At 56.6% G+C, this 26560-nt stretch overlaps 1 protein-coding gene across 1 annotated transcript in view; it reads right to left on the bottom strand.

Annotated features, from left to right (window-relative positions):
• LOC149274295 (voltage-gated inwardly rectifying potassium channel KCNH2-like) overlaps positions 1–26560 on the bottom strand; it is a 77016-nt gene that overhangs the window by 19313 nt on the left and 31143 nt on the right. Inside the window, exons 3-6 of the mRNA XM_089505658.1 lie at positions 26173–26334; positions 23008–23451; positions 22407–22621; positions 2649–3074 (exon numbers count right to left, since the gene is read on the bottom strand). Of these exons, the coding sequence (XP_089361784.1) occupies positions 2649–3074; positions 22407–22621; positions 23008–23451; positions 26173–26334 (1247 nt within the window). The remainder of the gene's footprint in view (positions 1–2648; positions 3075–22406; positions 22622–23007; positions 23452–26172; positions 26335–26560) is intronic.

Raw genomic sequence — 26560 nt, 5'->3', positions numbered from 1 at the left:
ATCGGCCCCGCATATATTTATATAATGTATATCATATCCCCTCTGAGGCGACGTTTTTCTAAACTAAACAGATTTAAATTAGTTAACCTTTCTTCATAACTATAGAGCTCCATTCCTTTTATTCATTTTGTAGCCGCCTCTGCACCCTTTCTAGTGCTATGATATCCTGCTTTAGAACAGGTGCCCGAAATTGCACAGCATATTCAAGGTGCGGCCTTACCATTGATTTATACAGAGGCAACATTATATCTTCATCCCGCGACTTGATGCCCCTTTTTATGCACGACAATACCTTACTGGCCTTAGCGGCTGCTGACGGACGTCGCACATTGTTGCCTAGTTTGTTGTCTATAACAATTCCCAAATCCTTCTCATTTGTCGTGACCCCTAATTCACTACCGTTTAGGGTGTAGGCTGCTTGTGCGTTCCCTACCTCGAAGTGCATAACTTTACATTTATCTACATTACATTTCCAGCAGAGGACCTCGGGAGCCGGGGCAGGTAGATGCTGGGATCCCCATCTATATCATTTAACCCCCATGAGTAGGAGGGGAAGGGGCAATAAGAGAGACAGAGCACCGGGCCCCCAATATAGTCCTTTATGCCAAACCCTTCCTAACCGCTAGCGTTATATAAACACAAAAAAGGCAACCGGACAAATGTAACTCATTGAAAAAACATATAATGAGGGGCTGAACCGGCCCTGAATAATGTATAATGTATAATGATTCCAGCAAACCAGCCCCTGTACAATGTACAGTTAATCCGGGCCCTGTACAATGTATAGTTAATGCGGGCCCTGTACAATGTACAGTTAATGCGGGCCCTGTACAATGTATAGTTAATGGAGGCCCTGTACAATGTATAGTTAATGTTCACATTTTCACGCCACGTGTTTCGGGCCACATGAGTTGAAGTTCTCCTGCCAGAGGCCGCAGTTGCCTAATTGCACTGTGTAGCACCCCATGCCCCGCCTCTGGCCCCACCCCCGCAATACCGTACCTCCTTATTGGTTCCTTCTTTGCTTCTCTTCAGTATCTTAAAAGAAAAACATTTTATTCACACACTGAGCAGACAGGCGGCTGACTCCTTATTCCTCCCCAAACTGGCCATGCTGCCCTGTCACCCCTCACTCTCCTCCTCACTACTCCCAGCCATCAGGGCCGACCCCACCTTATAATCTGGGCACAGCCCTCATGCCAGTGCCTCCCTCGGATTGGCTGGCCTGCGGCTCCGCAGGGGTCGGGTGCTCTCCCGGTCCGTGTTCATGATGAGTGGGGGTGATGCTGCAGTGGGTTCCTGTGGGCTGCAGTGGGTTCCTGTGGGTTGCCGTGGGTTACCGACTTACCGTGTTTTCTCACGAGCGACATGCAAGCAGAAGAAAGCGCGTGGAGGCCGCAGCGTGAAAGCAGAGCCGTCGCCTGAGGGATCCTCCCGCGCAGGACAGGCAGCCGCGCAGCGGGGGGCGGGGCTTCCCTCAATAGCCCAGATTTACCCCAAATGACCCCGGTCACCACTGCAGATACCAGCCTCGGGGGAAGAGCGGGTAAGAATTTTGTGTATTTAACCCTTTCCTTGCAGAAACGTGATCCATCCTCAACCTCCACTCGCCTACCGTGACTCCTCACACTCGCTCACCCGCCACAGCCCAAGGGCCACAGAACTTGGAGCGCACATCGGGCTACATCGTGCCGGATTGGCTACCGCCATGAGAATGCGGCAAAATCTGGCCAATCGGCGGAGTATGAAGACCGGGGCTACCTGGAAGTCACGGCCTCTTCTGGAGGCCACAGAGCTCGACCGGACCCAAAAGGTAACCGGGGGCCACATCTGAGGTGAGCAACACCAATATCCCGGCACCTCTCACCAGCAGGGCTGGTACACATTAGTATCCCGGCACCTCTCACGGGCAGGGCTAATCACAAACGTTAGTACATGAGATGGAACACGATGAGGAACAAAGAATAAAAACAGAAAGAACTTTATCCTGCAAACCATTCCCTGTTTATGTCAATATCCTTCTGTAAGCGGTATGTCCAGCACTGTACCCACTACTCTAGGTGAGGTCTGACCAAAGATCTTTAAAGAAGCAGAACCTCTTCCATCTTCCTGCCACTAATCGGACCCCTCTCCTCTCTTACCACCGACAGATTAGCCCCCGCTGCTATATTCTGCCCGGCGATTTATACATCCCAAGTGCATTATTTTACATTTATCAACATTAAACCACAGCCGCCGCGCTCTCCCCCATTCCCCTAACATTAAACTGCAGCTGCCACGCTCTCCCCCATTCCTCTAACATTAAACCACAGCCGCCGCGCTCTCCCCATTCTTCTAACATTAAACTACAGCCGCCGCGCTCTCCCCCATTCTTCTAACATTAAACTACAGCAGCCGCGCTCTCCCCCATTCCTCTAACATTAAACTGCAGCTGCCACGATAGATGTCACTATTACAACCCCTCCCCTGTACCTGTAATACCCGAGCAGGGGCCCCTCCCATGTACCTGTAATACCCGAGCAGGGGTAATTCCAACTAATTCGCAATATTTTTGGATGTATTTACGGAGCTTGAAGACAGAGAGCGGGTGAAGCGTGGAAACAGAGCAGCCAATGGCAAAGCTTCAGATAAAGCCGCGCGTTCCTTACCTCCTCGGAGCCCGAGCCGAATATCAGGAGGTCAAAGGGTATGGCGGCCACCATGTCAATAAGGAACCAGCCTTTGAAGTAGTGGATAGCGATCTTCCCCGGATGGCTTACGACCTCCTCGTTGGAGTTGACGTAGGTGGTCCGGAAGTTGATGAGGATGTCAATGATGAACATGATGTCCACGATCAGGTCCACCACGCTCAGCGGGTTGCAGGAGTAGCCGCAGTTCTCCTTCTCTTGCTCCTCCTGGTCGTTGAGAAGGAAGGCGGCAGAGTAGGGGGTAAAGATGGCCGTGTAGATGACCAGCAGCAGGATGAGCCAGTCCCAAACGGCCTTGAACGGACTGTAGTGGAGGATGGTCCATTTGTGGATTCGAGGGGCCTGCAGTTTGTACTCCGGGAGGACGTCGGCCCCCAAAGACAGAACCTGCGCGGAAACAGAGGAAAGCGACCGTTATGTCCTGCGTCACGAAATCAATGCCCGTCATGCGAGTGAAGTAAGCGGGGTAAGAACACGCGTGACGCTCGCTGTATGCGGCTCGTGATCACATTACAGCTCGTCCTACAGAAACCATAAAGCGGTATTTATTAGTCTGGCCGCGGCGTTTCCCGCACCTCCCCGACTCCCTCCCTCCTGCTCCTCTTATTTATGGCCCTCATTACGTTCTCTGCGCTCGGCCGCTCCCCCCTCCCCAGCAAGCCACAGGGGGGTCCTCACTAGTTTCTTTATTAGCCCCATCAAACTGGAGCAAATCACCTGTCAGCGGTAAAAAGAGGGGGTCCCTCTGATGCTGTGGGGGTCCCTCTAAGACTCATTGAGTGGCCGCACTCGGCTCTCACCCACGTCTGCTTCGTTACCCTCCTCAGGTCCAAGGACAGCGGGCCCCCCACATCCATGTTTTAGTTCCGTTGTCCCCTCTCAGCCGCTCTTTTCTTTGCCCGCTGTCTATAAATAAATGCCCCCGTCCTCGCTGCTCTCGCTAACTCTCCCATTGGGGGCCGTTGTGCATGTTCCCGGGGCCGCTCTCCTTTATTGTCCTCTCCGTGGTGCAGGCGTCCATAATGTTATCTGCGGAGCGCACGCGGGAGAAGCTGCCGACACCCCCCCCCCGTCCGTCCGTTCCCCACCTCGCCTTCCAGATCTTTCTCCGGCACGGAGCGCTTGGATCTCACTATTTCAGTTCTATTACATTTCTCGGTCCAACACGACCCATGGGGAGCCATTCCTATAATGTGGGGGTTCAGGGGAACACACGCCTATAATCTGGGGGTTCAGAGGGGCACATTTCTATAATATGGGGGGTTCAGGTGAAGCCATGCCTGTAATCTGGGGGTTCGGGTGGAGCCATGCCTATAATCTGGGGGTTCGGGGGAGCCATGTGTATAATTTGGGGGTTCAAGGGAAGACATTTATATAATTTGAAGGTCCGGGGGAGCCCTGGCCGCGCACTAACGTTTAACGCTCTGGGAACGTCTCCCCCTGTGAGTACCTGTTTCTGATGCTTTCCAATAAAGCTTTTCTTCAATTGTTGAACTGCTCCAAATGACATGAATGTAAACGTACGCGCACGGAGAGAGAGATCAGACACGCCACACTCATACATACCCCCCCTGAAAACATTTTTAATATATGCAGAAACTGCCCGGGGGGAGGGGCCATCAGACGCCGTATCTCAATGAGCTTTATTGATAGAGAATTTGGGGAATTGTTACTAGAAACACATCTCGGGGGAGGGTCCGGGCCTAGAATTAGAGAGACGGCCCCACGCGCAGAGAGAGGAGAGACGGCCCCGCGCGGAGAGAGGGAGGAGAGACGGCCCCGCGCGGAGAGCGGGAGGAGAGACGGCCCCGCGCGGAGAGAGGGAGGAGAGACGGCCCCGCGCGGAGAGCGGGAGGAGAGACGGCCCCGCGCGGAGAGAGGGAGGAGAGACGGCCCCGCGCGGAGAGCGGGAGGAGAGACGGCCCCGCGCGGAGAGCGGGAGGAGAGACGGCCCCGCGCGGAGAGCGGGAGGAGAGACGGCCCCGCGCGGAGAGCGGGAGGAGAGACGGCCCCGCGCGGAGAGCGGGAGGAGAGACGGCCCCGCGCGGAGAGCGGGAGGAGAGACGGCCCCTCGTGGAGAGAGGGAGTAGAGGTGAGAGGGAAGAGACGGCCCCGCACGGAGAGAGAGAGAGACGGCCCAGCGCAGAGAGAGAGAGTGGACAGACGGTCCTGCACAGAGAGACGGCCAAAACGCAGAAACGGGCTGGGGGCGCACTCATGATTAGTGACCCTATGCACTACAGAGAGACCACGTGAAGCCCCTCTCTACGAAGGCTGTGTCCGGGAGAGACGCGCAGGTTTAGTGGGTATTTATATATATATTATACTACGACGCCGGCCCCGCAGGTGAACGCGGACTCGGCAGCAGAACTAACCATCCGGTCACCTCCAACGTGTAACAACCTGACACGTGTGACTGCAGGCTGAGGTCACGGCCCCTGTCGCAGCACACGTGACCAGATGAGATAAGTGTGACGGGTGAAATCACACGGTACTCCGAGACATCTCCATTTCTGGACAGAGCGAGGGCGACGCACAGAGACATCCTGGGGAGTGAGAGTGTTACTGGGGATCATGGGGAGTTTGGAGGCGCGAGGAGGGCTGGAGGTTTGGGGTCAAAGAGCGGGGAGGGCTGAAGCTCTGGGGTTCAGGATCGGGGTGGGGTTTGGGGTTTCAGCAGCCGGCAGGGCTGGGGCTGCAGCTTCTTACCGGTTTGAAAGTCTCCTGCAGGCCCATGGAGAGAACTATTCACTGACACAAAGACCTCGGCTCCAGTCTAACTACAGAGGACAAAACATGCGCATCCAGCGCCTCCCATACACAACAGCTGTGCCCTCCGTCCCAGGGGAAGGGGGAGAGTGTGAAAGAGGGAGGCACGGAGGGGGAGAGAGAGGCACAGGGAGGAAAGAGACAGGTGAGTACACAGAGAGAGACGGGTGGGTACAGAGAGATGGGTAGGAAAAGAGAGACGGGCGGGTACAGAGAGGAGAGAGACAGGCGGGTACAGAGAGACAGTCTGGTACAGAGAGGAGAGAGACGGGCGGGTACAGAGAGGAGACAGGCGGGTACAGAGAGACAGTCTGGTACAGAGAGGAGAGAGACGGGCGGGCACTGAGAGGAGTGAGACGTGCGGGCACTGAGAGGAGAGAGACAGGTGGGTACAGAGAGGAGAGAGACGGGCGGGTACAGAGAGGAGACAGGCGGGTACAGAGAGACAGTCTGGTACAGAGAGGAGAGAGACGGGCGGGTACAGAGAGGAGAGAGACGGGCGGGCACTGAGAGGAGAGAGACGGGCGGGTACAGAGAGGAGAGAGACGGGTGGGTACAGAGAGGAGAGAGACGGGCAAGAGATGCCATATCCCCCCATGCCCCTGCGCGTGACTGCGCCCAGGCCGTGACATCAGCCTAAACAACAGGAAAAGACAAGCTTTAAATAATGCAAAACGAGACGCCTGCCAGGCACGCCACCTGAACACAGCAGACAGACAGACAGACAGCTCCATTACCCTGCCAGCAGACAGACAGACAGACAGCTCGGTTACCCGGCCAGCAGACAGACAGACTGCTCGGTTACCCGGCCAGCAGACAGACAGACAGACAGACAGCTCGGTTACCCGGCCAGCAGACAGACAGACTGCTCGGTTACCCGGCCAGCAGACAGACTGCTCGGTTACCCGGCCAGAAGACAGACAGACAACTCCGTTACCCGGCCAGCAGACAGACAGACTGCTCCGTTACCCGGCCAGCAGACAGACAGCTCCGTTACCCGGCCAGCAGACAGACAGACAGCTCGGTTACCCGGCCAGCAGACAGACAGCTCCGTTACCCGGCCAGCAGACAGACAGCTCCGTTACCCGGCCAGCAGACAGACAGACAACTCCGTTACCCGGCCAGCAGACAGACAGACTGCTCCGTTACCCGGCCAGCAGACAGACAGCTCGGTTACCCGGCCAGCAGACAGACAGCTCCTTTACCCGGCCAGCAGACAGACAGACAGCTCCGTTACGCAGGCAGCAGACAGACAGACAGCTCCTTACCCTACCCTGCCCCCACATACAGTGGCCCCCAGAAAGGGCCAGAGGAAATGGGGCAAAATCTTCCAATAAGAGCGCTGTCTGTTAATCTGCCCCCCATCTGTGTCACCTGCTTTTCTTTTTCATTTATTACTAAACATGCGGTGACGGAGCGGTGAAGCACCCGTGTGTGAGCGGGGAGGCAGCGTGTTTGAGGGGAGGCAGCGTGTTGGAGGGGAGAAGCCGCGTGTTTGAGGGGAGAAGCCGCGTGTTTGAGGGGAGAAGCCGCGTGTTTGAGCGCAGAAGCCACGTGTTTGAGGGGAGAAGCCGCGTGTTTGAGGGGAGGCCGCGTGTTTGAGAGGAGAAGCCGCGTGTTTGAGGGGAGGCCGCGTGTTTGAGGGGAGGCTGCGTGTGAGCGGAGAAGCCGTGTGTTTGCAGCTCTGTATGTTCAGATGAATATTTCATGGAAAGGATTAATAATATATAATGTAATCCCCGAGACCGACGAGCTTTGGCAGAGAACGAGCCGAGGGGGACGCAGCTTCACTCGCGGCTCCCGGCTCTGATTAAATATCTGTAACATTAATAATAAGAATCCGACGGCCCGCAGCGGACGGCCGCCGGGCTTTTTCCTGCTGCATCAGGCGGTTCAGGTAACGTCACCGGCCGCGCTCGGCGCCAATTCTCTGCTAATCCCTTCAGGCTCCCGATGTGGGGCAGACGGCACACGGATCACACGCCAAGAACGTACGCGCCTCACATGTAGCTTCTGTGTAAGGCTGGGGTAGATTACACCGTGTTTAGCCCCGGCTGAAGGCCGTTTTCAGAAGAGAAAAAAAAGAGCCTCACTTGATACGAGCGCCAAACCAGACAGAGGAGAAAGCCCCACGGTGTCACCCCCTCCAGCAGAGAGCGCCGGGCCGCAGGAGCTATATGTGCTCCCCACGCAGTGAGGCAGACGTCAGGAACACGTACTCCTCCGACAGATTGGAGGTTAGACATAACTACCCCCCTCTGGCAGATTGGAGGTTAGAAGTTTCTACCCCTCTGGCAGATTGGAGGTTAGACGTTTCTACCCCTCTGGCAGATTGGAGGTTAGACGTTTCTACCCCTCTGGCAGATTGGCGGTTAGACGTTTCTACCCCTCTGGCAGATTGGAGGTTAGACGGTTCTACCCCTCTGGCAGATTGGAGGTTAGACGTTTCTACCCCTCTGGCAGATTGGAGGTTAGACGTTTCTACCCCTCTGGCAGATTGGAGGTTAGACGTTTCTACCCCTCTGGCAGATTGGAGGTTAGACGTTTCTACCCCTCTGACAGATTGGAGGTTAGACGTTTCTACCCCTCTGGCAGATTGGAGGTTAGACGTTCTACCCCTCTGACAGATTGGAGGTTAGACGTTTCTACCCCTCTAGCAGATTGGAGGTTAGGCTGGACACCCGGCCATGCCCCGTGGACTCCCTGCCAGGTTTTCTACCCCAGCAGCTGCTCCGAGGCTTTCGGGAATTTGGCCGCATTTTCTCTGAAATGTGCTCACAGACTCTTTTTCCTCCTATTCACCTGAAGTGATAATCGCCCCCCACGGCCTCCGGTCTAATCACCTAAAATGTCTCTCTTATCGTAAATAAATCTGATGACTGGAATGAAACCCCCGACCTGCTTTATAAGCCCCCCGGGTACGCACGGTCGCAGCGCGGACCCTCCTTCAATTATCTCGGTTTAGAGCGCGATGTTTCTGAGGTGAAGGCTCATTCCCAACTCCACCGGGAGGCCAGCCTCGCATCCCACCACATTCCCTGCCTACTGTCATTCCCTGCCTAATCTGTCAGAGGTAGAAACGTGAAGTTCCTGGCAGCGAGTCCGCCGTCCTCTCTGAGCCATCGGTTGCTCCGGCTCGGATTGGGCTGCAGCCTCCTTTCTGTGTCAATCCATAAATCATCTCAAATTCAACTGAAGGTGGGTGCTGCGGGAAGGGCTGTTGTGCTGCGGGGAGGGCTGTTGTGCTGCGGGCGCTGTGGGAAGGGCTGTTGTGCTGCGGGCGCTGTGGAGTTGCGCTGTGGGGAGGGCTGTTGTGCTGCGGGCGCTGTGGGGAGGGCTGTTGTGCTGTGGGCGCTGTGGAGTTGTGCTGCGGGGAGGGCTGTTGTGCTGCGGGCGCTGTGGGGAGGGCTGTTGTGCTGCGGGCGCTGTGGGAAGGGCTGTTGTGCTGCGGGCGCTGTGGGGAGGGCTGTTGTGCTGCGGGCGCTGTGGGAAGGGCTGTTGTGCTGCGGGCGCTGTGGAGTTGCGCTGTGGGGAGGGCTGTTGTGCTGCGGGCGCTGTGGGGAGGGCTGTTGTGCTGCGGGCGCTGTGGGAAGGGCTGTTGTGCTGCGGGCGCTGTGGAGTTGCGCTGTGGGGAGGGCTGTTGTGCTGCGGGCGCTGTGGGGAGGGCTGTTGTGCTGCAGGCGCTGTGGAGTTGCACTGCGGGGAGGGGGGTTGTGCTGCGGGCGCCTTTTGGGGGGGGATGCGGGCGCTCGGGTCAGCAGCAGGGGGCATGACATATAGTCCGCTCAGGGGTGGATGGTGGGAGAGAATGCAGGAGGGGGAGTGCATGAAAAGCTGGGGGTAACGGGGTGTCAGAGGAGGACAATTAGGAGATTCTGATGCAATAACACTCCATAGGAAAGAAGGGTTCCCAAGGTAGGAGAGGAGACAGATACAGGAGAAAAGGCTTCTCAGATCAGGAAGAGTCTAGAGAGAGGAGAGAGGGGTTCTCAGACCAGGAGGAGTACAGAGAGAGGAGAGAAGGGTTCCCAAGGTAGGACAGGAGACAGATACAGGAGAGAAGGGTTCTCAGATCAGGAGGAGTTCAGAGAGAGGCGAGAAACAGATACAAGGGAGGAGGGTTCTTGGATCAGGAGGAGTTTAGAGAGAGGTGAGAGGGGTTCCCAAGGTAGGGTGAGGAGAAAGACAGATACAGGAGAGAGGGGTTCTTGGATCAGGGGTCCAGAGAGAGGAGAGAAGGGTTCTCAGAGCAGGAGTCTAGAGAGAGGAGAAAGGGGTTCTCAGAGCAGGACGCATCCAGAGACAGAAGAGAGGGGTTCTCAGATCAGGAGGTGTCCGGAGAGAGGGGTTCTCAGAGCAGGAGGCGTCCAGAGAGAGGAGAGAAGGGTTCCCAGGGTAGGATTAGAGAGACAGATACAGGAGAGAAGGGTTCTCAGATGAGGAGGAGTACAGAGAGAGGAGAGAAGGGTTCCCAGGGTAGGATTAGAGAGACAGATACAGGAGAGAAGGGTTCTCAGATGAGGAGGAGTACAGAGAGAGGAGAGAAGGGTTCCCAGGGTAGGATTAGAGAGACAGATACAGGAGAGAAGGGTTCTCAGATGAGGAGGAGTACAGAGAGAGGAGAGAAGGGTTCGCGGATCAGGAGGAATCCAGAGAGAGGAGAGAAGGGTTCGCGGATCAGGAGGAATCCAGAGAGAGGAGAGAAGGGTTCTCAGATGAGGAGGACGCGGGGGGGGGGGCACGAGGATGTCGGATGACAGCAGCTGCTAGGACGTAACAGGATTGCTCCAGAAGCTTAATGTGTTGGCCGAGGACTCCTCTCGCCGCGGATTAGTATTAAGCGCCTGAGAGATCGAGGCCGGCTGATCCCAGTAATTTCTGTCCACAGATGGCTCTGGTTCCTCCGTGACATAATCCCAGGCAGCTTGAGCACTTCTCAGCCCGCCGGGGGTCAGGCAGCAATCAGCGCCGCGACCCACAGCATGCGCGGGAGAGACCGTCCACGCATCAGGCTGCCTGACCTTCCAGCGGGGGAGGTGTACGGAGGTCACGCGGCCCCTACCCCCGGCTCACTGGACAGTTGTCCCCTTTACACTTCTAGTACGATACAGACTCTCAGGGGCTCGGAAGTCTCCTATTTATTCCATCTGAGGGAGAGACCTCTGAGCGGCTGGAACCGCATGTGCTGTGCATGTGTCCGGCTGTGCTGCGAAAGATTCACTGTCTACCGGCCCCCGAGGGCCCAAGCACTGGAGACAAACGCAGCATTCACACTGAATCAATAAGATGCAGGGGCCGACAACAAACAGAAAGCCTTTTGCTAATTATCTGGACTGTCTCGGTTTCAGATACGTTTATATTGTAAATAATATGCTGGGTGTTGTGTCAGTGCATCTACTACTTCTTCAATAGAAACCCAGAACCCGCCAGCAGATCGGCCCCCATCCGGCCCCCGTCTAGTCGCCTGTTTCTCCTGCTGTAAAGACCTTAATCAGTCGTTGGTCTCGTTTTAGATTCAGGAGCCGTATGTCTATCCCATGCATGTTTAATACCCTCACTGTATTACCCTCTACCACTTCTGCTGGGAGGCTGCTCCATTTATCTACCGCCCTTTCATTCCACCTAAATGCCAGGTAATGCGGATGGGATTAAAGTGTGGATCACGTGGCGCTTCGTCGGCTTTCATGCAAACGCAGGTCTATAAAATGTCTCTTTTTTGGTTAACGCTCTCTGTGCCAGCGAGGGGTGTCGGCTGGCGCAGCTGATTGGATAATAACGTGTTAGCTTTATTTTAACCCCCTCAGGGCTGGTTGTTAAGGAAAACGTCTGTAAGAATTTTTATCTCACTTAACACATCTCCGTGTGACTTTCGCACGAGTAACAGTCTCGCTCGTCACGCGCGGGGATCACGACTCCCGGCCCCGCGGCCCCTCGCCCCGCATCTCCCGTCTCTAACGAGTCCATTAACCCTAGCGTTGCCTCACTGGAGCTACTGGAGGTCACTAAACCCTGGGGTATTAGGGTTGGGCAGCTCCTCCCCCCCAGGGTATTAGGGTTGGGCAGCTCCTCCCCCCAGGGTATTAGGGTTAGGCAGCTCACCTCCCGGGGTATTAGGGTTGGGCAGCTCCCCCGGGGTATTAGGGTTAGGCAGCTCACCTCCCGGGGTATTAGGGTTAGGCAGCTCACCTCCCGGGGTATTAGGGTTGGGCAGCTCACCTCCCGGGGTATTAGGGTTGGGCAGCTCCCCCGGGGTATTAGCGTTAGGCAGCTCCCCCCCGGGGTATTAGCGTTAGGCAGCTCCCCCCCGGGGTATTAGGGTTGGGCAGCTCCCCCCGGGGTCACTGTAATGACCGGAAGGGGCGCCGCTCAATTCCTTTTCTAGGTGAGATTAATCCGGAACGAAGTGAGATTCGCTGACGCCACGTTCCGCAGAGAATGACCCAGATTGGGGGGTATTTATCATGAGCAGCAGATGAAGGAAGCAGCTCCCGGGGGCAGGTGTGGTGGGTCGCTCAGGGCTGGGGTAATCAGGGGACACACAGACCCCCGGAACAGGCACTTTATAAGATGAGTTAACCCCTCACACCCCGACTGTAAAATGCCCCGTAAATCAGGAACTACATTCATGTACAGACCTGTGACAAAGAGCTTGCACTCTGTTTTACCAGAATACTCTCTCCTGCAGAGCATGTACGGGATCTGCGAGTGTCAGGGGCCGGTGGGGGCCGGGATCGTTGTGTAATTAGAGATGCGCTGTTCTCGCTGTCAGGACTGCTAATTCCTAATTAACGCTCAGCCGGATCATGACGGCTGCTAATTCCCCATCACCTCTTCTCACGGATGGCTGTGTGCGGCTCGTTACACAAAGCACCGCAGGCACTAAGGGGTTAATAGACAGGCCATTCTGTGTGAGCGCGGGGACAGACTGACTGACTGACCGGCCGCGGGGACGGACGGACTGACTGAATGACTGACTGGCTGACTGACTGACTGACTGACTGGCCGCGTCTCCTACGCGCGACATCTGAACGGTGCGGAGTAACAGAGAGAAGATGAGGTTCCAGCAGGACGCACTCTCATTCACTGCATCGCTCTACATGAGTTCCATCCCGGAAGAGAGTTCTGGATAAGTTCCTGTCCAACAGAGAGGGTCTGGAAGAGTTCCAGCTCAACAGGGAGAATTCGGGATGAGTTCCCTCCCGGCATGGAGGGTCTGGAAGTGTTAACTAGACAGGCAGGGTTCTGGAAGAATGCAGTTATGACATGGAGGGTTCTGGATGAATTCCGTTGCGGCATGGAGGGTTCTGGATGAATTCCGTTGCGGCATGGAGGGTTCTGGATGAGTTCCATCCTGGCAGGGAGGGTCCTGGATGAGTTCCATCTCAGTAGGCAGGGTTCTTGAAGAGTTCCATCAAGGCAGTGAGGATTCTGGACAAACTCCTTCCTGGAAAGGCGCCTTTGGAAGAGTTCCATTCTGGCAGGGAGAGTTCTGGATGAATTCCATCTCAACAGGCAGGGTTGTAGAAGTTTTCCCGTCTGGGCATGTTGAGGATTAGTTCCCCTCCAGCAGGCAGGGTTCTGGATGAGTTCCTCTCCAGCAGGCAGGGTTCTGGATGAGTTCCTCTCCAGCAGGCAGGGTTCTGGATGAGTTCCTCTCCAGCAGGCAGGGTTCTGGATGAGTTCCTCTCCAGCAGGCAGGGTTCTGGATGAGGTCCTCTCCAGCAGGCAGGGTTCTGGATGAGGTCCTCTCCAGCAGGCAGGGTTCTGGATGAGTTCCTCTCCAGCAGGCAGGGTTCTGGATGAGGTCCTCTCCAGCAGGCAGGGTCTCGGATGAGGTCCTCTCCAGCAGGCAGGGTTCTGGATGAGTTCTTCCCCAGCAGGCAAGGTTCTGGATGAGTTCCTCTCCAGCAGGCAGGGTTCTGGATGAGGTCCTCTCCAGCAGGCAGGGTTCTGGATGAGTTCCTCTCCAGCAGGCAGGGTTCTGGATGAGGTCCTCTCCAGCAGGCAAGGTTCTGGATGAGTTCCTCTCCAGCAGGCAAGGTTCTGGATGAGTTCCTCTCCAGCAGGCAGGGTCTCGGATGAGGTCCTCTCCAGCAGGCAGGGTTCTGGATGAGGTCCTCTCCAGCAGGCAGGGTTCTGGATGAGTTCCTCTCCAGCAGGCAGGGTTCTGGATGAGGTCCTCTCCAGCAGGCAGGGTTCTGGATGAGGTCCTCTCCAGCAGGCAGGGTTCTGGATGAGTTCTTCCCCAGCAGGCAGGGTTCTGGATGAGTTCCTCTCCAGCAGGCAGGGTTCTGGATGAGGTCCTCTCCAGCAGGCAGGGTTCTGGATGAGTTCTTCCCCAGCAGGCAGGGTTCTGGATGAGGTCCTCTCCAGCAGGCAGGGTTCTGGATGAGTTCTTCCCCAGCAGGCAGGGTTCTGGACAAATTATTTTCCAACAGAGGGTTCTAGATGAGCTCCTTCCTGGCAAGAAGGCTTTGGATGAGTGGAAGTGCTCATTCACAGCAGCGTGACACGATCATCTACACACTATCCAGCTGTCAGCCTACATATCAACAACATGTGATCAAACGCGCGATTAACCCGACGGGCGCCGCACCATGTGTCCTGCCGTGGAGCCAATCATCAAATGGAATTATAAGAGGCAAAAAAAGTTAATGTCCACGTTACACGACACACACACTGACCCCACTGCTGATTACCCCCCAGTGATCGTGTGGTACGTAGCGCTCCAGTACACACACTGACCCCACTGCTGATTACCCCCCAGTGATCGCGTGGTACGTAGCGCTCCGGTACACACACTGACCCCACTGCTGATTACCCCCCAGTGATCGCGTGGTACGTAGCGCTCCGGTACACACACTGACCCCACTGCTGATTACCCCCCAGTGATCGCGTGGTACGTAGCGCTCCGGTACACACACTGACCCCACTGCTGATTACCCCCCAGTGATCGCGTGGTACGTAGCGCTCCGGTACACACACTGACCCCACTGCTGATTACCCCCCAGTGATCGCGTGGTATGTAGCGCTCCGGTACACACACTGACCCCACTGCTGATTAACCCCCAGTGATCGCGTGGTACGTAGCGCTCCGGTACACACACTGACCCCACTGCTGATTACCCCCCAGTGATCGCGTGGTATGTAGCGCTCCGGTACACACACTGACCCCACTGCTGATTACCCCCCCAGTGATCGCGTGGTACGTAGCGCTCCGGTACACACACTGACCTCACTGCTGATTACCCCCCCAGTGATCGCGTGGTACGTAGCGCTCCGGTACACACACTGACCCCACTGCTGATTAACCCCCAGTGATCGCATGGTACGTAGCGCTCCGGTACACACACTGACCTCACTACTGATTACCCCCCCAGTGATCGCGTGGTACGTAGCGCTCCGGTACACACACTGACCTCACTGCTGATTACCCCCCCAGTGATCGTGTGGTACGTAGCGCTCCGGTACACACACTGACCCCACTGCTGATTAACCCCCAGTGATCGCGTGGTACGTAGCGCTCCGGTACACACACTGACCTCACTGCTGATTACCCCCCCAGTGATCGCGTGGTATGTAGCGCTCCGGTACACACACACTGACCCCACTCCCTAACAGCACATCTGTACCCCGACAGCCACTGCGTGTCAATAATCCCAGCCTGGTGGGAATAAGCTTGAGATGGGGCAAAGAGAAATAGGGGTGCTGAATGGCAGCTGGGGTAAATATCGGTGGGATATGAGGGAAACAGGGGTGTTGGGATGAGTTGGGGCAAATGATGCACTATAGGCAAAATGAGAAGTCAGAGAGGAGAGCGAGCTAATGGGGCAGATAGAGGAGGGCTCTGGGAGATGTAAGATTGTAGGGACAGTGTAAGGGGGTAGGTGGGGGGCAGTTACTGGGGTATGAGTCAGAGGGAAGTTCTGAAACAATGACCCTCAGGGCCCCGGGGGACATTAATCAGCCCCTTCCTACCTCCTGGGCCACCAGGCTGGAGATCCGCACTGCCCTCTTGACTCTGGTGTCTTTCCTCCCCCTCTCCACACTGTCCTTTCTTCTCGGTGACATTTTTGGTGGCCCCTCTGAGTAGAACTTCTGCTCCTCTTCCGCTCCTAATGGGAGACGCTGGAAATTCCCACGCAGACCTTCATTATCAGCCCCTGGGGAGCTGGCGATGCCCCCGATGGGCTGTCTGGTGGTCAGTAACACCCTGGGGGTGCAGTGTTCATGCAGCTGGGGCAGGAGGCGAGGCTGGTTACTATGTAGTCGGGATTCCCTCGGGCTGACGCTCCGTGGCTGTATGTTGAGAACCCCTGTGAAGCGGCTGCTGCAGATGAGGAGGACAGGGGTCGGTGGCAGGTGCCCCTGGATCCCGGGGACCGGCAGCGGGGTAAGTGCTGCTCCAATTCCAGCTGCCGCTCTGCCCTCTCTCTCTGCGTCTCTCCCCAGGTGCCTCCTGCGTCTCCTCAGCCTCCGTCCATCACTCGCTCCACTTTGCACTCAGCTTAACCCTTCTTCTACCCCCAGTCACTATGCCAGCTCCCCTCTCCTTACCCCCGGCACCCCCAGTCGGTACGGTCCGTGTACACTCATCCCCTGCCTCATTCTCTGTTACCCCAGCCCTGGTCCCTGTGTTGTCCCCCTGTGCAGCTCCCGGTGTTGCCCCCCTGTGCAGCTCCCGGTGTTGCCCCCCTGTGCAGCTCCCGGTGTTGCCCCAGCCCCGTCTCCTTGTTGCTTTTGAAGCAGCCGGCTCTCTGTCTCTAACTCCTTCTCACCTATAACTCCATCCCTCCCGTCTTCTGTCACCTCCCCTCCCCCCCCCCCCCCCCCCGTCACCGTCCCCTCGCTCCGCGCTCTGTCTGACAAACAGCTCTACTCACACTGTACACACCGACTGGGGGGGACATACACTGTACTCACACTGCAGAGGGGGGGTTACACACTGTACTCACACTGCACAGGGGGGGGTTTACACACTGCACCGGGGGGGGGTTACACACTGCACAGGGGGGGGGTTACACACTGCACCGGAGGGGGGTTTACACACTGCACCGGAGGGGGGGGTACACACTGCACCGGAGGGGGGGGTTACACACTGCACCGGGGGGGGGTTACACACTGCACCGGGTGGGGGGGTGTTACACACTGCACAGGGGGTGTTACACACTACACCGGGGGGGGGGGTTACACACTGCACCGGGTGGGGGGGTGTTACACACTGCACAGGGGGTGTTACACACTACACCGGGGGGGGGGGGTTACACACTGCACCGGGGGGGGGTTACACACTGCACAGGGGGGGGTTACACACTGCACAGGGGGGGTTACACACTGCACCGGGGGGGTTACACACTGCACCTGGCTCCTAACTATATCAAAAGTTATTTACTGCAAGTGGTCTGAGAGACACGCGCCGACTGTCAAAGGTGAACGCAGCAGCCATGTTTATTACCCCAGACAGCAGCCATCTTTATTACCCCGGACAGCAGCCATCTTTATTACCCCAGAGAAGGATACAGAGTGAGGTGTGGGTGAGTCAGTGGGGGGCAGGGGTAAATTCAGGTCTGGGGCAGCACAGTAAGGGGTGGTTGGATTCACCCCTATTGCTGCCTCTGCTGGGCAGATGTGACGCTCTGGCGCACTTAGACAACATGGCATGTGGCAGAGATATGAAAGGGGCAAAGAGAGAGCGGATATGAGGCCCACTCCGGGCAACTGCGTCAGGTCAGCAAAAGTCAAAACGGCTCAAAAACATCTTCAACTCGAGAAAACAAAAGAACCAGAACTCCATGAAACTCAATGAGGCTTCCCAACGTCCAACCAGCGGGAGACTCAGGAGGCTTCTGCGCACGGACTGGCGGCCTCTGAGACGACTCATTGAGTGGTTTCTAAGACACCTCGAAGCTCAGGAAGGCGGCTCAGAAAGACCCGTTTGTGAATAACTTTGTTCTTACTGCCGGTTCCCGGGGTTTGGGTCTCTAACCTGATCCAATAGAATCGCCCCAACCCTGTAACCCCACGGAAACTAACCAGCGACTTCTCCATAGACACCCCTACTCACACTCACACTCACAGCCCCCGTGTAACAGAAGCCTCGTCGTAACATTACAGGTCGGGAGCTTGAGAAGAAAAGCAGCGATTGGAGGAGCCGAGCAGATGCCGAGAGGGGGGGGGCAAACAAACCGGCCAGCGATGTGAGGCAGCATCACCGCTCATTACACCCCGGTCATTAATTAAACGGGAAGGCAGATCGGATCGGAGGGTTGATTTGTCCTTGCTGGTAACGATCTGGTGCCCATCAATCACACATCGCTGGAGCTGCTGGAGGATGTGACACTAAATGAGAACACAGATAAACAGCAGATCCTGCGCAACCTGCTCCGTGTCCTGCGCGGCAGCCGCCACCTCCTCCTCCACCATCCACGGACCACATGTGGCCAAACAGCAGCTCCCGTACTACCCCGGGGTCCTCATAACAACTACCACCACCACACCCCGACAGTCCATACAACCCCCGACAGTACATAGAGAACCCCAACACCCCTGACAGTCCATAGAACCCACCGACTGTCCAAAGAACCCCTACACTCCCACACTGTCCATAGAACCCCTACACCCCCTGAATGTCCATAGAACCCCTACACCCACACTGTCCATAGAACCCCTACACCCCATGAATGTCCATAGAACCCCTACACCCACACTGTCCATAGAACCCCTACACCCCATGAATGTCCATAGAACCCCTACACACCTGAATGTCCATAGAACCCCTATACCCCTGAATGTCCATAGAACCCCTACACCCCTGAATGTCCATAGAACCCCTACACCCCATGAATGTCCATAGAACCCCTATACCCCTGAATGTCCATAGAACCCCTACACCCCTGAATGTCCATAGAACCCCTACACCCCCTGAATGTCCATAGAACCCCTACACCCCATGAATGTCCATAGAACCCCTACACCCCTGAATGTCCATAGAACCCCTACACCCCCTGAATGTCCATAGATCCCCTACACCCCCTGAATGTCCATAGAACCCCTACACCCCTGAATGTCCATAGAACCCCTACACCCCCTGAATGTCCATAGAACCCCTACACACCTGAATGTCCATAGAACCCCTACAGACCCTGAATGTCCATAGATCCCCTACACCCCCTGAATGTCCATAGATCCCCTACACCCCCTGAATGTCCATAGAACCCACCGACTGTCCAAAGAACCCCTACACCCACACTGTCCATAGAACCCCTACACCCCTGAATGTCCATAGAACCCCTACACCCCCTGAATGTCCATAGAACCCCTACACCCCCTGAATGTCCATAGAACCCCTATACCCCTGAATGTCCATAAAACCCCTACACCCCCTGAATGTCCATAGAACCCCCTACTGTCCATAGAACCCCCTACACCTCTAACTGAACCCCTAGACTCCCGACTGTCCACAGAACCACCTGACTGGCAATAGAACCCCTACACCCCCAACTCTTCATAAACTGCCCACCGAACCCCTACACCCCATAATTGTCCACAGAACTCTAACACCCCCTGACTGTCCATAGAGGGCCATCATTCACCAGTTCCCTGATCACCCACGTGTTGGTTCTACAGCAGCTTAATAATTAACCTAAAGGACGTTTACAGCTTTTTATTTCCATGATGACGGCCGGCAGCGATTCATTCAAGTAGAATTTAGGAGCCGGGAGGACCTACCGATGAATCGGCTGTAGAGCGTTAGCTCCACAGACTTCAACAAGAAAACAGTCAGCGCGAGCGCCAGAGGCAAGCGCTGTGACGCCAACGAGAAACCTCTGTAGGGTTCCGCTGCACCCCGGCCGCCGTACGTGTCGCTGCCGGCAGGTGAACGCGGACGGCCCATGTGTTGGGTCAGGTGGTATGACTTCTGTTGCAGCTGACATGCTTTGGGTTATTTGGACACGGTATGACTTTTTAATGCGGGGAATGTTTAAAGACACCCCGTGATCGCAGGCCGAGCATGCTGGACGCGTCTCTATAGAGCATTGATTACAATCTACAGCAGGAAGCCGCTTCTTGTCAACGCAAATCATCAAACAAATCATTTACTGCGAGGGCAAGCGGGGGCAACCCATGCAAGGGGTCCAAACTGCCCCTCCACCCAGGGAAAACACAGGCAGCAGATCCCAGACTGCCCCACCAGACACAGGAGATCCAAACTGCCCTACCAGGCAGATCCAACCTGGGCAGGAGATCCAGACTGCCCCACCAGGCAGATCTAACCCTGGCAGGAGATCCAGACTGCCCCACCAGGCAGATCCAACCCAGGCAGGAGGTCCAGACTGCCCTACCAGGCAGATCCAACCCGGGCAGGAGATCCAGACTGCCCCACCAGGCAGATCTAACCCCGGCAGGAGATCCAGACTGCCCCACCAGCCAGATCCAACCCGGGCAGGAGATCCAGACTGCCCCACCAGGCAGATCTAACCCCGGCAGGAGATCCAGACTGCCCCACCAGACAGATCCAACCCGGGCAGGAGATCCAGACTGCCCCACCAGGCAGATCTAACCCGGGCAGGAGATCCAGACTGCCCCACCAGGCAGATCTAACCCGGGCAGGAGATCCAGACTGCCCCACCAGGCAGATCTAACCCCGACAGGAGGTCCAGACTGCCCCACCAGGCAGATCTAACCCCGGCAGGAGGTCCAGACTGCCCCACCAGGCAGATCCAACCCGGGCAGGAGATCCAGACTGCCCCACCAGGCAGATCCAACCCAGGCAGGAGATCCAGACTGCCCCACCAGGCAGATCTAACCCCGGCAGGAGATCCAGACTGCCCCACCACACTGGGAAAACACGGGCAGAAGAACCCAGACTGCCCCACCACATAAGGAAAACATGGGCAGGAGGTCAAGGCAACTCCATGCAGACAACCAAATGTACCGCTGCCCCTGCCAACTGGCATGCATATACCCCGATATGAGGACACTGCCCCCTGCTGACTAGGGCAGATATGACAATCTGACATTGTTGCTGTAACCAAAAGCCTCTTTAGACATGAAGCTCGTGCGACGTCCAGACACGAGCCACGCGATTAGTTATCAGGAAGGAGAAGGGAGAGCAGAACGTACAAAAAACAGGAGAAACACAAAAAGCACTTTTTCTACATTACCAAAATACCCAATATTTACACATATAATTACAATTATTTATAATAATTATTTTGCTTTCTGTGTCGTAGCCGGCAGCGACACATGGGGGGGAATTCAGAGTATTGAACACAGAATTCCATGCACACGGTCAGCACGTGGTCTCATTATCTTCCCCGCAAAATGACCAATGGCACAGGGGCGCCTGGCGGGGGAGCCTCTATCCCCAGCGTTAGAACTGCCCCAGCCCCGTGACTCTTCCCCTGCCGCTGGGGGTACCTGCTTTCTGTTTAATTAATGCAGATTACCCCGTGAAGCACCCCTCACGCATGTTATTGCCCCCGGCCCTCAACCCCTCACCTGCATCTTGCAATCTCTGCGTGTCTAAGCGCTGCGACTGACCACGAGATCGGCTGCAACATTAAAGCCCAACTCGTGATCCCGGAATCCAAGCGAAGCCAAATAAGGGAAAAAAACGCAGCCGGCTTTCTATAAAAAGATTAAAATGCCACTTTCTACAAATATGAAATCTCATGTATCTGAGCAGGGGCCCCTCCCCTGTACCTGTAATATCTGAGCAGGGGCCCCTCCCCTGTACCTGTAATATCTGAGCAGGGGCCCCTCCCCTGTACCTGTAATATCTGAGCAGGGGCCCCTCCCCTGTACCTGTAATATCTGAGCAGGGGCCCCTCCCCTGTACCTGTAATATCTGAGCAGGGGCCCCTCCCCTGTACCTGTAATATCTGAGCAGGGGCCCCTCCCCTGTACCTGTAATATCTGAGCAGGGGCCCCTCCCCTGTACCTGTAATATCTGAGCAGGGGCCCCTCCCCTGTACCTGTAATATCTGAGCAGGGGCCCCTCCCCTGTACCTTTAATATCAGAGCAGGGGCCCCGCCCCTGTACCTTTAATATCAGAGCACGGGCCCCTCCCCTGTACCTGTAATATCTGAGCAGGGGCCCCTGTTGTGTACGTGTACTCATAATGTCTGAGTAGGGCCCCGTGTGTGTTATCTGTGCCGTGACCCCGTGTGTGTGTTATCTGTGCCGTGGCCCCGTGTGTGTGTTATCTGTGCCGTGGCCCCCTGTGTGTTATCTGTGCCGTGGCCCCCTGTGTGTGTTATCTGTGCCGTGACCCCGTGTGTGTGTTATCTGTGCCGTGGCCCCGTGTGTGTGTTATCTGTGCCGTGGCCCCCTGTGTGTGTTATCTGTGCCGTGGCCCCCTGTGTGTGTTATCTGTGCCGTGGCCCCGTGTGTGTCTTATCTGTGCCGTGGCCCCGTGTGTGTTATCTGTGCCGTGACCCCGTGTGTGTGTTATCTGTGCCGTGGCCCCGTGTGTGTTATCTGTGCCGTGGCCCCGTGTGTGTTATCTGTGCCGTGGCCCTGTGTGTGTTATCTGTGCCGTGGCCCCGTGTGTGTTATCTGTGCCGTGGCCCCGTGTGTGTTATCTGTGCCGTGGCCCCGTGTGTGTTATCTGTGCCGTGGCCCCGTGAGTGTTATCTGGGCCGTGGCCCCGTGTGTGTTATCTGGGCCGTGGCCCCGTGTGTGTTATCTGGGCTGTGTTGACGGGAAATGAATTGCTATCTCATCTGGCGAGAGGACCCGTCCTGCTGACATAAATCAGAGAGTCTGACGCAGCCGCGCGACAGCCTGATGCCCCCCAGACACGAGCGATGCGAGGGTCTCCAGCTGCAGTGATGCGTGAGGGACTTCGCACGGATTGTAAGCCTTCAGGCCAAGAAGCTCTCCCCTCCATGCGCTTTCTCGTACAGCCCGGGGGCTCGGCCGCACTGCGCGGGGGATGGTCCTACCTGCGTCACCTTCTCGGTGACATTGTGCGTTCGGTCCTTCAGCTTGGTGGGTGCGATGATCTCCTTCTCGCTGGAGGGCGAGGTCACAAAAGTCTCTCCCTTGAAGTCCACAAAGTTGAGGGTGATTTGGGGAATCTTGCTGATGGCGCGATACTTCATCAGGTCCGAGTCCGACGTGGAGTTCAGGAGATTCACTCTCACGTTGTTCGTGGCCCCTGAGAACGAGGAAAAAACTCAGACCCTGGACAGGGGGGGGGGGGAGAGGTGTCTCTAACACCAGGGAGGGGCAGGGTGGGGGCAGGGAGGGGGCAGTCTAATGTGAGCGTCTCATCCAGTGAGTGGCTTTATCCAGACGGCTGCGTGATTACAGATAAAGGCGCATTCTCCAGTGATTATTAAAGTGTAGAACGTGTGGTGCGGGGGGGGCACATATGACGGGCGCGCGGGGGGGCCCACCTGACGGGCGCGCGGGGGGGGCCCACCTGACGGGCGCGCGGGGGGGGCCCACCTGACGGGCGCGCGGGGGGGCCCACCTGACGGGCGCACGGGGGGGGCCCACCTGACGGGCGCACGGGGGGGGCCCACCTGACGGACTTCTTACCGGTACTGGAGTTCCGGGTCCGAAACTTCTTGTCCAGGTCCACTTTCATGGCCTCGATGTCGTCCACGGAGGAGGCCCTGCGGATGCTGTAGAAGCTCTCCCGGGAGCGGCTGCGCGTCAGGCTGCAGTTGGAGAAGGACACGTCCAGGTTGAGGTGGTCCTTGTCAGTCCGGGGCGAGGAATGCACCGCAGGCTCTCGCCCGTCATCCTCCTCGGGAAGCGCTTTGGGCTGCGCGCTGCTGATCAGCGCCTGCTCATCCTCCGGCCCCGGGGCCACACAGTTGTCCGCAGGCGTCGCGGTCACTTCTTCCAAAACCACAGAGTTGTTGCTGTGCTTAGAGAAATCCACCACAACCACGTCGGGGTCTTCCTGGGGAAGGGACTGTCTGCTGCCGGCTAACGCAAGCAGCGCCGGCAACTTCAGCTTAAATGACTTTCTGCAACCTGCGCGGCAAAGAAAAGAAATCAGAACCACCCAACCACGGCGCGGTGACACGGAACACACACTGTACCCGGCAACCGGTGACACGGAACACACACTGTACCCAGCAACCGGTGACACGGAACACACACTGTACCCGGCAACCGGTGACACGGAACACACACTGTACCCGGCAACCGGTGACACGGAACACACACTGTACCCGGCAACACGGAACACACACTGTACCCGGCAACCGGTGACACGGAACACACACTGTACCCGGCAACACGGAACACACACTGTACCCGGCAACCGGTGACACGGAACACACACTGTACCCGGCAACCGGTGACACGGAACACACACTGTACCCGGCAACCGGTGACACGGAACACACACTGTACCCAGCAACCGGTGACACGGAACACACACTGTACCCGGCAACCGGTGACACGGAACACACACTGTACCCGGCAACCGGTGACACGGAACACACACTGTACCCGGCAACACGGAACACACACTGTACCCGGCAACCGGTGACACGGAACACACACTGTACCCGGCAACACGGAACACACACTGTACCCGGCAACCGGTGACACGGAACACACACTGTACCCGGCAACCGGTGACACGGAACACACACTGTACCCGGCAACACGGAACACACACTGTACCCGGCAACCGGTGACACGGAACACACACTGTACCCGGCAACACGGAACACACACTGTACCCGGCAACCGGTGACACGGAACACACACTGTACCCGGCAACCGGTTACACGGAACACATACTGTACCCGGCAACACGGAACACATACTGTACCCGGCAACCGGTGACACGGAACACACACTGTACCCGGTAAGCGGTGACACGGAACACATACTGTACCCCGGTGACACGGAACACACACTGTACCCGGCAACCGGTGACACAGAACACACAGTGTACCTGGCAACCGGTGACACAGAACACACACTGCACACGGCAACCGGTGACACTGAATACACACTGTACCCGGTGACACGGAATACACACTGTACCCGGTAAGCGGTGACACGGAACACATACTGTACCCGGTAAGCGGTGACACGGAACACATACTGTACCCCGGTGACACGGAACACACACTGTACCCGGCAACCGGTGACACGGAACACACACTGTACCCGGCAACCGGTGACACAGAACACACACTGTACCCGGCAACCGGTGACACAGAACATACACTGCACCCGGCAACCGGTGACACTGAATACACACTGTACCAGGTGACACGGAATACACACTGTACCCGGTAAGCGGTGACACGGAACACATACTGTACCCGGTAAGCGGTGACACGGAACACATACTGTACCCCGGTGACACGGAACACACACTGTACCCGGCAACCGGTGACACGGAACACACACTGTACCCGGCAACCGGTGACACAGAACACACACTGTACCCGGCAACCGGTGACACGGAACACACACTGTACCCGGCAACCGGTGACACAGAACACACACTGCAACCGTTGACACGGAACACACACTGTACCCGGTAAGCGGTGACACGGAATACACACTGTAACTGGAAACCGGTGACATGTAACACATACTGTACCCGGGAATTGGTGACACAGAATACACACTGTACCCGGTGACACGGAATACACACTGTACCCGGTATGTGGTGACACGGAATACACACTGTACCCGGTAAGCGGTGACACGGAATACACACTGTACCCAGTAAGCGGTGACACGGAATACACACTGTACCCGGTAAGCGGTGACACGGAATACACACTGTACACGGTAAGCGGTGACACGGAATACACACTGTACCCGGTAAGCGGTGACACGGAATACACACTGTACCCTGTAAGCGGTGACACGGAATACACACTGTACCCGGTAAGCGGTGACACGGAATACACACTGTGCCCGGTAAGCGGTGACACGGAATACACACTGTACCCGGTAAGTGGTGACACGGAATACACACTGTGCCCGGTAAGCGGTGACACGGAATACACACTGTACCCGGTAAGTGGTGACACGGAATACACACTGTGCCCGGTAAGCGGTGACACGGAATACACACTGTGCCCGGTAAGCGGTGACACGGAATACACACTGTACCCGGTAAGCGGTGACACGGAATACACACTGTACCCAGTAAGCGGTGACACGGAATACACACTGTACCCAGTAAGCGGTGACACGGAATACACACTGTACCCGGTAAGCGGTGACACGGAATACACACTGTGCCCGGTAAGCGGTGACACGGAATACACACTGTACCCGGTAAGTGGTGACACGGAATACACACTGTGCCCGGTAAGCGGTGACACGGAATACACACTGTACCCGGTAAGTGGTGACACGGAATACACACTGTGCCCGGTAAGCGGTGACACGGAATACACACTGTGCCCGGTAAGCGGTGACACGGAATACACACTGTTCCCGGTAAGTGGTGACACGGAATACACACTGTGCCCGGTAAGCGGTGACACGGAATACACACTGTGCCCGGTAAGCGGTGACACGGAATACACACTGTACCCGGTAAGTGGTGACACGGAATACACACTGTGCCCGGTAAGCGGTGACACGGAATACACACTGTGCCCGGTAAGCGGTGACACGGAATACACACTGTGCCCGGTAAGCGGTGACACGGAATACACACTGTGCCCGGTAAGCGGTGACACGGAATACACACTGTGCGACTCTTACCCGGTGGGAACCAGTGTGGCTGCATCCTGTGGTTGGAGTCCTTCTTAGGAGATCCCAGGAGATCCTTCTCCATGACCACCTCAAAGTTCAGGATGAACATGATGACGGCTCCATCTTCATTCTTCACTGGAACCACGTCCACGAGGCACAGAAAGCAGCTGCCTGCGGAGACACGAGCAAAACCACGGATAAATCACCGGCCCCTCGGGACACACGCCGGAGGTCAGACCTGACAGCGGCCGTCGCCCCGCAGGGCCGGTAATATGGATGCGGTATTTCTGGATGTTGAGCGGGACACGTGCAGCGCTCTCTAGTAACTGCCCCTCTGCTACAGACACGGATACACAACCCCCGGGGCCTGCGGGCCGCACCATTTACTTTTCTGTTG

The sequence above is a fragment of the Sceloporus occidentalis genome, unplaced genomic scaffold (assembly GCF_023333645.1).
Source record: "Sceloporus occidentalis isolate IW3139 unplaced genomic scaffold, rSceOcc1.0.p SCAF_337, whole genome shotgun sequence".
Classification (NCBI taxonomy): Eukaryota; Metazoa; Chordata; class Lepidosauria; order Squamata; family Phrynosomatidae; genus Sceloporus; species Sceloporus occidentalis.
This window is presented reverse-complemented; position numbering and strand designations above follow the sequence as displayed.